The sequence below is a fragment of the Hibiscus syriacus genome, unplaced genomic scaffold (assembly GCF_006381635.1).
Source record: "Hibiscus syriacus cultivar Baekdansim isolate YM2019G1 unplaced genomic scaffold, ASM638163v2 tig00112699_pilon, whole genome shotgun sequence".
Taxonomy (NCBI): Eukaryota; Viridiplantae; Streptophyta; class Magnoliopsida; order Malvales; family Malvaceae; genus Hibiscus; species Hibiscus syriacus.
The window spans coordinates 188,004-200,753 of record NW_024063387.1 but is presented as its reverse complement, the minus strand read 5'-3'; the positions used below and the strand labels follow the sequence as shown (position 1 = coordinate 200,753).

Sequence of the window (12,750 nt, the reverse complement as noted above, 5' to 3'; positions counted from 1 at the left end):
AAGATGAGCCCATAATGTCTTTCTTTTAGAACTATTCCGACTAATGTATACAATTGTTGTGAGGAAAACTTTGTTGTCTCTTTTCAGTGTGATGCGGCAGTGAATAGGTTGGAAATAATTATTGAGAATGTCAACAGAGATTGTGTCATACAACACAACCAAATACCTCTCGAGAATCCAACTGCTTCAACATGGTAGGAATTGGGAAACCCCAGGGTTACAATAACATAGTCTACTTTAGAGCCACTGATATAGGGTTCAACAAAACCAATAATATCATGCTTGTGATCTCTAAGAAACTGCTTGACAACTATCAGAAAACGGAGGTGGCCACATCCTTGAACATTCCAACAAAAAATTTTAAAATTCATAATTAATAAGTATGGAGAGAGTAGGAATAAACTCAAACAACCGTCGTGTGGTTATTCCCACTCACAGACGTGTCAGCATCAACGATTTCCATTGAGTTAACATGGGGACTCGACTGTTGATTGACAGAAATGGGGAGAGACCGAGAGGGTTGACTCGGGTCTGGTGGATCATTCGAAGCTGCTTCCTCCATTGGGGCATCATAAGTAGTGAAATTGGATGCAGGCATGGGGATATTAGGATTGGAATTTTCTAAAATTGTGATCGAAGTGTGTTTCATAAGATCAAGGGTGACCGACTTCCGGGTGGGATCAGAGATGATGCCATGTTTTTTAAGAGGATAGGCTCAGATGGAGGATACAGATGTAAGGTGGGTGGTGGGATTTACGGGAGCAATTGTAACCGATTTGTTTACAGAAAAAATACCTGTGGGTTTACTTATTTTGTTTGGCTTGGAAACCTTGTCTTTTTCTCTTGTCTTGGGGCGCAATAGAATAGGATCAGTCGCGTGGGAGGTAGTGACAACCAAATGAGTATTTCGATCCACATCATTTTTTCCAAGAGAACCATCATCGTGTGAGGCAATAGGAATAAATGAGAGCCCAAAACAGTCACATTTTTGTTTTAACCCGCCTGATCAGACACCTTATTGGGAGGTTTACGCTGTTTTCTTTCAATAAGCATCTAGGAGCCGTATGAAGGCTCCATTTCAGCAGCGGGAGTATGAGATTCGATGGTGTCCATGGTGGTATCTTGGGGTGTAGAAACTGAGACCTTTGTGAAAGAATTCGAAGCATGACCATAGATGTCGCATTTGAAATAGACGGCAGACAGAGATTCGTATTCAACCAGCTGAATTTGGTCGTTTATAACTAGTTTAGAAATCAATTGTTTATTAAGATCAACACGGATGACCATCTGAGCAAATTGGCCCTTCGACCAGAATTTGTTTAGTAGTCAATCTTGATTACCGGACCAATGCATTCACCAATCTCAGTGATGATATTGCGCTTATAGAGAGTGCCTGACAAACCAGGTAGGCGGATCCATGTTATAACCTTGCTCGGATGCCTTTGCGTGGTCGAGAAATCTTTAGTCCAGGGTTCAACTTTCAAATAGTGTCCGTAAACGAGCCAAGGTCCCTCATATAGGACTTTTAGGTAGCATTATGGCAACAGAAAGTAACAAGAAACTAATCAATCTCAATGTCCATGATACACGATACCTGCGTAGGCTTCCACAGATCATAGATGCGATTTCGCAAAACGTTATAGCCAATGCGCTGCCCTAGAAGCTTGACGACAATCGTTTGACTAAGGCTTTTGACAGCTAGATTATAAACCCTATCAGAGAAGTCAATCAATAGGAGTTCGTCAATCATACCACGTTTGACGTCACTTTCAAATATTTCGATATCGTCTTCGCCTATGTCTTCATCATCAGTAAAAGCAGGGAGGGTTGTATCAGCCATTAGCCTATCACGATATGAGGCAGGTATCGAATGCAATCCAAGCAGAGTAATATCAGGATCTGATCCAACAGGGGGCATCAGGTGACTTATCATAGTGATGAAGCGACTTTTTGTTGGCATTATCATCAGAATCAGCCAGGATGGGGTTTGGGTTTTGCTTGTCGACGATGGGAAGGGGCTCGCGAAAGAAGGGGTTTCAGTGATCATGCTAGGGTTTTCAGAAGATAGTATAAATCTTGATAATTCAGGTTTGTGTTAGGTCATATCAATTTTAGGGTGAAAATTTTGATTTGATGTGACATAATATAATATTATAATTATTCTTTATATATTTAAATATAATTACAATAATGTTTTTTTTATTATCTTTTCAATTATCCCTTATTTTTCCTAATAAAAATGAATATATATATATATATATATAGGTTGGATTAGGTTGGGATAGGCGATGGTTTTGACATAAACAATCAAGTGGGGTTGGGTGCGACAAAAGGGGTCTAATTTTCGATTGGATTTGAGTAGGCTAAAATCTCATTCCGACCAATTGTCATTCTTAGGTTGGACAAATTATCTCTAAACTTGAACCCTACAGAAAAATTTAAATTTTAATTAATTAAATTTAAAACATATGAATTTTATAAAAAAATATTATCAAATCAGATCATATCCAGTTAGAACTCATCGAATATATATTTTCATCCCTAATCATGTAATTTTCAATTAAGGACAATTAACTTTGGAGGGAAATAAAATAAAATTTTAATGTGAAAAATCATTTTTAATTGAAAAAAGTAAAACGTACACATAATTTAGTGACTATTTGTGTAATTTATTCATTTTGAATTGTTTTCTTCGTGTTAGCTTTACAAAATTAAAAATAAAATAGGAGAGACCAAAGAGAGACCGGTTGGTAGGTAATCGTGTTCTTCGTTATTCAGCGACACCGTCTCCTTTTGGTAAAGACAGCACCATTTTTTCCGCCCCTTTGTTTCCCTATATCTCTTGTTTCATGCAATTTCAGATTGTTCTGATTATAACCTAATCGTGATTCATCTTCACTTTTTTTTCCAATTGATTGATTTCCTTTCTTTCCTACTTCAATCGGTAAGTTCCATTATTTTCCTCCTCTGTTTAGAATTCTAGGGTTCAGATCTCTACAAAATACGATATATTTTCTTTACCGATCGATCATAGAAACATTTAGTGTTGTTCTAAATGGCTAGTGAGGCCGACGAGGAAGCCGATGCGGTGCTCAGCGATGTGGAGTCCGATGAGCCGGTACGATCGTTATAAAAGATCCATCTCAAGGGGATGTATCGGCGGAGAAATTCCTCGAAATTCTCGCGGAGCTTGACCGCGAGAAACAAGCACGGCAAGCGGTGGAGAATTCGAAATCAGAACTTCAAGTTTCATTTAATCGGTTATAAGCTTTGTCTCACGAGGGGATTAAGAAGCGAGATGAGTGTGGGAGACAACGAGATGAAGCTCTCCTCGAGAAAGAAGAAGCTTTGAAATCGAACGAGAGCTTAACGGCGCAATTAGCCGAAGCTAATAAGATTAAAGATGATGTTACAAAACAGAGAGAAGATTTAGCGAAGCAATTGGAGGAAGCGTCCAAGGGAAAAGATGGATTGCGATCGGAGATCGAGACCTCTGCACATATGCTTGTCTCAGGTATCGAAAAAATATCTGGAAAAGTTAATAATTTCAGAAACTTCTCCGCCGGAGGATTGCGACGATCGCAAAGTACACTGGTTTCCCCTCTGTTGCTTACGTAGTAATCAAAAAGAACAAATGAGATGGTTGAAGAGCTGTTAAACAGATCGAAACCACAACCAAATCTAGAAATGAAGCGAGAGAACAGATAGAGCAACGAAATTACGAAATTGCCATTAAAGTTTCACAACTTGAAGCTACAATAAGTGGATTACGTGAAGAAGTGGCAAAGAAAACTAATATAATTGAAAATTTAGAGAAGAGTATAGCTGAAAAGGATGTGAAGATTGGGGAGATTGAAAAAGAGATGTTGGACAAGATTAATTTTGCAGAGGATGAATTAATGGAGTTGAGGAACTTGACCATTGAATATGATGATAAATTGAAAGTTTTGCAAACGAAGATGGAGTTACAGAGGCCGTTACTGGTAGATCAGTTGAATTTGTTTCTAGTATTCACGAATGATTATGTTGTTATTAATGGATCAATCAGATGTATCAGTCTTTTTTTCTTCCACAAGAGACGGGTTCAGAGGAAAATAAATCGCTTGTTTGGCAGGGATGGAGTCTATCTACGAATTAACAGGAATACTTGCTGGGAAAACAAAGGACTTAGTTGAGGAAAAGAATTGTGATGTAAAGAGTTTGAATGAAACAGTAGCTCGTTTGATTAAGGAGAAAGAACATATTGGCTCTTTACTTAGGAGTTAGGAGTGCGTTGTCCAGGAGGATGGTATCTGAAAATAAGTCCGAAACCAATGAATTATTTCAAACCGCTGAAAATGGTTTGAGAGAGGCTGGAATCGACTACAAATTTGGTAAAATTATCGATGATGGAAATAAAGCTGAAGATCTGGACTCAAACCGGGATGAAATATACACACTGGTGAGATTTTTATCTGTTGCCATTGATTTGTTACATGTGCTCTTTAAGTTTGCGTAGTGTTTCAAGGCCTTGTCTTTCCTGTTGAAAATCTATATAGTGTCAGGCTGGTGCTTTGGAGAATATTGTCAAAACATCTCAGCTTGATATCATTGAACTACAGCATTATGTGGAGGAATTAAGGTACCTGTTATTTTGGACTCATGAAATTACATATAGTGATCTGTAAATCCTGCTTTTGTATGGAATGATTGAAGGAACATTTGGAGTGGAAAAAGTTAGTTTAACATACATTTTTTCTGCATGAACTGACCTGCATACTGTTTTAATTTATTAAGGGCAGAGTCGAGTGTACTTAAAGAACATGTGGAGGCTCAAGCCAAGGAGCTCAACCACAGAATGCATTGTATAGAGGAGCTTGATGAGAAGGAGAGATTAGCAAATGAAAGTGTATGTTAACATTGGTTTTTCTGACAATCAACTGGCTTAATGTCGGTTCCCATTTTCTCAGAGTACACTTTTCAGATTCTTAGGTTGATTTTAAGGCTTAGAAGCGAGTAAGTTGCATTCATGCTTCTTTTTGTACATATAATACTGACTTAACTGATTCATGTGAAGGTTGAAGTACTTATGATGGACATTGCTGCTGCAGAGCAAGAAATTGCAAGATGGAAGTCAGCAGCTGAGCAGGAAGCTGTTGCGGGAAGAGCTGTAGAACAAGAGTTCTTAGCTCAGGTATGTTCGCTAAGAAGCTCCAGGTCTTTTAATAGATACTATGTATATGGTTTTGTGAACAGTTATTAAAGATGATCCAGGTCTTTTGATAGATAGTATATATCTGGTTTTGTGAAACTATTAAAGGTCTTTGTAGTGGCAGTTTTGTGTAATTATCATCTTGCTCTGCCAGATTGGTATTTACAATTTAGCCTAGAATCTGCAGTTGTTTGAATCTTAATACATAACAGATAGACAAGAACAAAAGCAAATAATGTTAAAAGAATAATATGCCGCTATAATAGAACTATATAGTCTAATATAGTAACACCAAGCATGTTTGGATTGTAAAATGAGATTAAAACAGAATTTCCCGTTTCCATATTTGGGAGGGAGACACTTGTTTGCTGGATATAGAGTCGGTGACAATACATTTGGATAAAGTTGTATAACATTTCCGTAGGGCATAAGCTGGAGAAACTAAACCCCCATCAACCCCACCCCCTACCCCACAAAAAATAAACCTCAAAATGAGATTTTTTTCTGTTTCTTTCGAGGATGTTTTTTCTTAATAATTATTAAATCAAACTACCTGATGACTTATTGCACTTCAGGAAATAGCTTATATATATATTTTCTAATCCTTTGAACAAAGATGGTATTATGAAAACATGGATGTCAAGCATGTCCATTGAAATATAGGATTAGAATTGGTGAACAGATCTAGGTTTTAGTATATATATTGTGAGTATGTGAGAAGTAGTTATATAAATTAACTTATTTCTTCTTTTATTCATTTAAAATTTGACCAAAGTTTTGGGAATGGTTTAAATGCTGGTACTTTTTTAGTGTACCATGTTCGGCTGTTCAATATATCATGCACAGCATGTAGTTGAGCTCAGGGTTTCAAATTGCATACCAAAAATGCGATAGCGGCGTGATATTGCGTAGCGCTGTCGTCCGAACCGGTTTTCATGATTTTTGCGATGGGTAACAGATTCACACAATAGCGGTATGTCGCGTCCGTAATTTAACGGATAACGGTGGATTGCGCCGATCACGGGACGCTATAAGCGTTATTCCAATCGTGATTTCAATTTCTAACCGCAATTATTTTTTTGTTTACAAAAATGAAAGGTCGACGGAGGAGGAAGGGGGAGGAGAGTTGAGAGTGAAGCAATTTTTTTTTTCAGATAATGAAATCGGGGGAGGAGAGGGGAGGCAGAAAGGTCTGGGAAGGGGAGGGGTTTTTTATTTATTTTTTTAAATATAATTTTTAAAATATAATTTTAAATGATATATTAATTTGACATCCCTCTTACTTTTAGAATTTATAATTTAATCTCAAATTTAAAATGTAAACTTTAATTTTTATTTAATTTAGTCTTAATTTCTGTAATATATTTCTACAATTTAAATTTTAATTTTATTTTAATTATATTTAATTTAGTCATTTAGGGTAAGTTGTGTAATATTTAAAAAATTCAAGACCGCGATATCCGCAATGGCATCCGTTATGTCCGCAACCGTGATAAAAACGACGCGATCGAGAACGTTATTTAAAACCCTGGTTGTGCTAGTTATTTGATTTCATGATGCTTTGATGTTTGTAAGGCTTTTAACCTTGTGGTCGTGGGATCGAGTCTCACGGTGGGTAATTCATAATTCTAACTGCCGGAGGTCTCTCACGGAAGCTGCTCTCAACTTGGTGTTAGGGGTAGCCTATTATCCTACCTCCTCCTTATCCCATTATATATTATCCCATTGCATATGGAATAGGGTCAGTTAATTTTTATCTTATTATTTTTCTAATTACTGAATATCCTGAACTTACTCCTAAACATCATGGTTTAATAAATATCCGCAGTTATCAGCAGTTAAACTGGAGCTTGAAGAGGCAAAGCAAGCTATGTTGGAATCAGAGAAGAAGCTAAAATTCAAAGAAGAAACTGCTGCCGCCGCCATGGAAGCAAGAGATACAGCTGAGAAATCATTGAGGCTGGTAGATATGAGGGCAACCAGGCTGAGGAAAGAGTAGAGGAGCTTAGCCGTCAGCTAGAGTTTGAGAGAAGACTCGAGGGGTCGAAATCGACCGAGATTGTTTGTTGGCCATGGCAGTGCTTGGGCAGGATTTTTTAGGGTTTCGTAATCCAGAAACACTACAACAGAGTTCAAATTAAGCTTTCTGAACCGCTTTCAAAACCGCTTTCTGAGCCACTCCTCTGATAGTCAGATTATACTTCTACTCTGGTTTTGTGTCAATCAATTCATAGTAACTTCATTCTTCTAAGCCCCTTCGTTTTTAATGATTTTGTCAGCTTTATAATTCTGACATGGCAATGGCATGCTAGAGTTGAATCTTTCTTGCTCATACTTCTATGGCAACTAATCTTTCTAATCAAACTCATCTACATGTCACTGTCTTGGTTTCCTTTTAAAATATGTTTTCTCCTTGATATCATTGTTGGATACCCATTTTCTTTTCTTTCCCCCTCTTTTATCCTTTCTTCATTTCAAGGCTTTGATCATTGTTGAAAGATAAATTGTTACTGTTCATTCAAACCACTTGAACAGGTGAGGAAGAGCAACCGATTAACTCAGTCGCCATAGCTGTTTTCTTGTGTAGCAAGTAGAAAGTGGACTTGTGCTTTGAAAATAATAGTTTGGGTGACAAAAACAGAATGAAAATGATTGTTTAAAATAATAATGATAAGCGAAAAATATGGATAAGAAAGTGGTGAATTTTGGAATACCGAAAAAGACAAGATTCTGAACACATCCATCCCTACCGTCCAAAACGTAGAAGTCAAACAATATATGGTTCCTCCTAGGGATGGGCAATAGTCGGGACTTCCACCTAACATAATCACATATTCGAATAATATCCTTCGCTCTTATTGGTCCGTGAATATAACTTCCCTTATTGCGCGTTTAACATACTATAACTCCACCCCCTTCGTTCGCATAAAACACATTTGGCTTGAAATGCTTGATTTACTTACTAGAATTTCCTCGCACCCACTCCAAAAGAAAGAAAAGGAGAAAACTGTAACCCGCTTTAACTTCTTCGCATGCAGTCGGAGCTCCGGCTCCCTTAACGGAGCCCTGCTCAGTTATCCAAATTTTAACTCCCTTTTAGATCACTGTCCTACTTTTTTTTTAATCAGATCTCAACCGAACAAAATAAATAAAACCAAGAAAAATACGAGGAAATTATTTATAGTTCTTCGAAAATGTCGAAACCCTGGGGTGGCAGAGGCTCGTGGGCCGCCGAGGCCGAGCAAGAAGAGGCGGAGGAGCGTAAAGCTATGGAAGCCGCGGCCGCTGCTGAGCCCACGGCTGAATCGCAGAGTTTTCCTAGCCTAAAAGAAGCTGTTAGCACGAAGCCGAGGAAGAAGAAATTTACTCTCTCGGAGTTCAACACGGGATTTATTCATCATCCGGAGGCGGCGGCGAGTCGGTGTGGGTGCTAGGGTCGGATTACAACAAGCTGACACCTGACGAGATGATGCTCCTTCCGACCCGACCCAAAGAGCGTACCGCTGAGGAATGCAGTACGGCCGTCTGGGAGGAGGATTTTCGTCTTATGGTAGGTCCGGTCCATCTGCGGGTCGGGGTATGCGTGAACGTGACGGCAGCGACGGGTCATGGGGATCCGGAAGAAGGCCGTACGGAGGTTTTGATGAAGAACGACGTGGTCCGCCTTCTAGGGTATCTGATTACGATCAGCCATCGCGTGCTGATGAGGTGGATAATTGGGCAATGGCTAAGAAAACAGCTCCTTCCTTTGATTCGAGCCGGCAAAACCGATATGGTGGACTTGGAACTGGGGGAGGTGGTGGAAACTCTAAGGCTGACGAGGTTGATAATTGGACGGCTGGAAAACAGTCAATTCCGGCTCGAGCTTCAACATTTGGTTCAGGTTTTCGCGACACTGGGCCTGAGCCTGATAGATGGACCCGAAGTGGTGGTGGATTCAGAGAGGAAAGACCTAGATTAGTTTTGAATCCTCCAAGAGGGGAAGTGAATGAGCCATCCGTTAAGACGATTAAGCCTAATCCTTTTGGGGCAGCGAGGCCTAGGGAAGAGGTGTTAATGGAGAAAGGATTGGATTGGAAGAAACTAGATTCTGATATTGAATCAAAGAAGGTAACTAGCAGGCCTACCAGCTCTCACTCGAGCAGGCCATCAAGTGCACAATCCAGCAGGTCTGAAGGTCCCCAGCTGCAAGGAATTGAAAATGTAGTTAAGCCAAGGCCGAAGGTCAATCCTTTTGGAGATGCTAAGCCTAGAGAAGTTTTGCTGGAAGAGCGTGGAAAGGATTGGCGGAAGATTGATCTCGAGTTAGAGCGTCGTTGGCTGGACAGGTTTCCATGTCGTTTCTCTAATCATTTTACTCATAATTTAATTTCGAAATAGTTTTTATGTGGTTTTGGTTGAATTGATTTTGATCAGTTTCCTTTAATGCTGTTGGTACTTGGTAATGAGGTTCGGATTTACTTAAGCTTTTAGCATATTTGATTGGTTAAATTGCCTTGGCTGTTACCACTTGCTTCCATTTCCGATTGTTTATTACTCTCTAATTAGTGGGTATACTATTACTATGTTGTCTATTAGATGAGAAAGACATTTGTTACTAGGACTTTGGAATTGATGTAGGACAGTTCAAATCTCATATGATAAGTTTGAGTAGACCTTAGGTTTATTGAATGATGTTGCACAATTATTTCTTTGAACCCATAAAATCATAGTTCAGGATCAGCTTATTGTCATGAATTCAATCTGGCATGTGATATCTCTGGTGCCCTAACATTCCGTGTCTATTCTCTGAAGGGTTTGAATATCCCCTACCAGATTAAGTGGCTAAAGTCTTTGATATTGGAGCATAGGGCTCCACGTTAGAACTAGTTTTGGATTATATATGAGTTCCCAAAAGATGTGCCCTTCTCAAAGTTTGAGCAGCTTTTTCATGCATTAAATTTACATGTAAACTTGTCTCCTTAAAATTGTTTCATTTATGAAAATGTTGCTTGCTCCAGCATGAATGAAATAATCTCCGTTACCATAAGTCTAGGGGCTTGTTGAATCTGGGGATGCCTCTTTTTTTTCTTTTTCTTGACAGCAAAGCTTAGTTAGCTCTATCTATGTTCCCAAATTTGCTTACGATTATCATATAGAAAATGTAATTCAATGTAGTTTTTAGTTTGTTATCTCTGTCACTTGATTACTTTCCAGTGCAGGAGATTAGCAAAAATACACTATCCTTAACATTGTTCATAAGTAGTTTGTGTAGGTAGCATATGCACCAGTAGTCATATAGGAAACAGTTTCCAGCTAACTTTTTTTTTTTTTGATAGGAATAAAAGGCCTCAATAAACCCCCTTGGTGGTTAACGGAACTTAAAAACAGTTCCTTAATCCACACAAGGAGGAAGGATGCCTAGGATTCAATAAACTCAAATATAACAAAGTAATACAAACCATCTCCCTCAAGAGATATAAACCAAAAGAAACAGCCCTTAACAGCATAATTCAACCAATACCCGCCTTAGCTAGGACATCCGCCTCTATATTGGCTGTCCTACTAACCCAACTAATAAAACCTTCAAAAACACTAAGCTTTTGAATAATGTCTTTAACTATTTGAACATAAACAACAGGACAAGAGACCACATCCTACTAACCCAGCTAACTAATTTTCTCTTCAGTCAAAATATACATGATTATCTTGCTACACTATCCTCCCATCCTGGGATTTTATTCGAGCACTCTGGCAGGCTTCTATGTTTATTTAAGGTTCTTGAAGTTCTCATTTATTTTAGCTCGAGTCTTTTTTACCATCATTCCTCTAATTTCGACCTTGTTCCTTTGTGCATCTTAAACCTTTGGTGATATTTGGATTTATGTTCTTCTGTTTAGTCTTGTTTCTCTTTGGGTTACTTTGTTCCATCATCCTTTTTCTCCATTTCCAGATTATTAAGGAAAATAATTGTTACTGCTCTTTCAACTTCCTTTCCGATTTTCCATTTTTCCTTGTAATAAAATGCTTTGTTGTATTTATGTGATTCATTGTGATTTCCTGTGCAAGGTTGGCATCTAGATTGTTTCAGATACCCCGACTGTTCTTTTTGCTTGCACTTAATTGTGTCTCAATTCCATTTTGATCCTTTCTTGCTCACAATCAACCCTCGAATATATTGCCCATACCATCATGTTCATTTCTAATGAAAACTGTTTCAGGCTCGAAACAGAGGAGGAAAAGATATTGAGAAATAGATAATCTAAAGAAGGAGCTCCAGAAAGATTCAACTCCAGATTCAGGATCTCTGGGACCTGCCCACTTTACATGAAGCACTACATCAAGAAAGAGAACTAGAGAAACTTATCCGAGATATGGAACAAAGTTAGTTTGGGCAGAAAAGCTAGCGAAAGGCCTGGTTCTGGATCTGGTAAAGTGGCAGCTTCTCTGTGACCACCCTCTCAGTCTGGGTCTGGTGATGGCTTTAGAAATACAGAGTTCTGAATAGGCTAGTTCTCGTGGTTCTGTAGTAGAGGCATGGTCAAGACCTGCTGATGACCGAAGAGGATTTCAGGGAGGATATAAAGGTGGCAGGGATAGAGGATTTCTGGGAAACAGAGATTTGGATGGTAAGGATTAAAATGTTACCGGTTAATCTCTTTCCACTTTATGATAAATATAGAATAATTTACAAGTTTTTGGAGAATGATTGGCATCTAAGTCTTCTTTCATGCAGACCTGAAACCTTCTTTACTGAGACTTACAACTGAGCAAATTCATAAGGGTCTTAGGCTATAATTTCTTATCCCTGTGTAAACTGATACATTCTGATGAATTGAATATTTACTGTTGCTTTCTGTTATCCCACATCATCTTATATTGGCTTATGTGCTCTCCATATCCAATATTTGGCTAAAGATTGATATTGTAATTTTAGATTGATATGGCTAATGGAAATGTTACTGTTTTGTATATGGCAGGCCAAGGTCAAGGAGAGATGGTGAGCCCTGGAATTGGCGTTGTTTTGTTAAATTATGTCCTCAACTTTTGACAACCCGAACCAATATATTTTGTCGAACGGCGTCTGTTTTAGTCGTCGGCTTCTTTTTGTCTCTGGCAAGTGGAGCAATGATTCTTCAGGAACACTGAAGTCTGGGATATCTAGTGTTACATCTTTGAAACTATGTAAAATGGCCTCCCCACTACTTTTTTTTTTTGTTAACACTTATTTTGACTCCAGTTTTTATTAAACAAGCAACGTGGGATTCAGTTCATTGTTAAGTTTCCTTTTGAAATTTTACGGATATTGTTGTTGAGGTCTAGGGTAGATGGAACTATCTGTTTCTTTTTGAAGGCAAAACGAATTAGTTTTAAACTATAATCTTCATCTAAAAGCCGTAAACAACTCTAAGATGCTACAAAACGAGATCTACCTTGATCTTAAAGGATGAAAGAAAATAAATTATTTAGATGACAATAGAGGAGTATTTGGGTGATAGTGACAGAAAAGTTGAGAGCATTTGAGAACTCTTAGAAAATGCGAAAACAAGGTGGTTATGATTTGTTTTAATAAAGAGTAC

At 38.3% G+C, this 12,750-nt stretch overlaps 2 protein-coding genes and 1 pseudogene across 2 annotated transcripts; 2 read left to right on the top strand and 1 right to left on the bottom strand.

Annotated features, from left to right (window-relative positions):
• Positions 1-1,053: 1,053 nt before the first annotated feature.
• Positions 1,054-1,918, bottom strand: LOC120182638. Its single transcript, XM_039187558.1, has 3 exons — positions 1,595-1,918; positions 1,341-1,511; positions 1,054-1,221 (listed from the first exon to the last, which is right to left on the bottom strand). Exons 1-3 carry the CDS (start codon positions 1,916-1,918, stop codon positions 1,054-1,056), a joined length of 663 nt encoding a protein of 220 aa, XP_039043489.1.
• Positions 1,919-2,735: 817 nt separating this feature from the next.
• Positions 2,736-8,369, top strand: LOC120182650 (annotated as a pseudogene).
• LOC120182651 (eukaryotic translation initiation factor 4B2-like) lies at positions 8,361-11,513 on the top strand. Its single transcript, XM_039187565.1, is given in 4 exon segments — positions 8,361-8,595; positions 8,598-8,697; positions 8,700-9,519; positions 11,392-11,513. Coding segments are annotated over 4 exon segments (1,170 nt in total). The 5' UTR covers positions 8,361-8,385; the 3' UTR covers positions 11,432-11,513.
• Positions 11,514-12,750: the final 1,237 nt, after the last annotated feature.

What these genes read in the sequence shown, in the direction of transcription:
- LOC120182638 (XM_039187558.1), bottom strand. Translation starts at nt 1,918, where the DNA reads ATGCCCCCTGTTGGATCAGATCCTGATATTACTCTGCTTGGATTGCAT. An exon ending in ATCTGTGGAAGCCTACGCAG is followed by an intron (nt 1,512 to 1,594) that starts GTATCGTGTATC and finishes GTCCTATATGAG; the next exon opens with GGACCTTGGCTCGTTTACGG. An exon ending in TTGGTGAATGCATTGGTCCG is followed by an intron (nt 1,222 to 1,340) that starts GTAATCAAGATT and finishes GACCAAATTCAG; the next exon opens with CTGGTTGAATACGAATCTCT.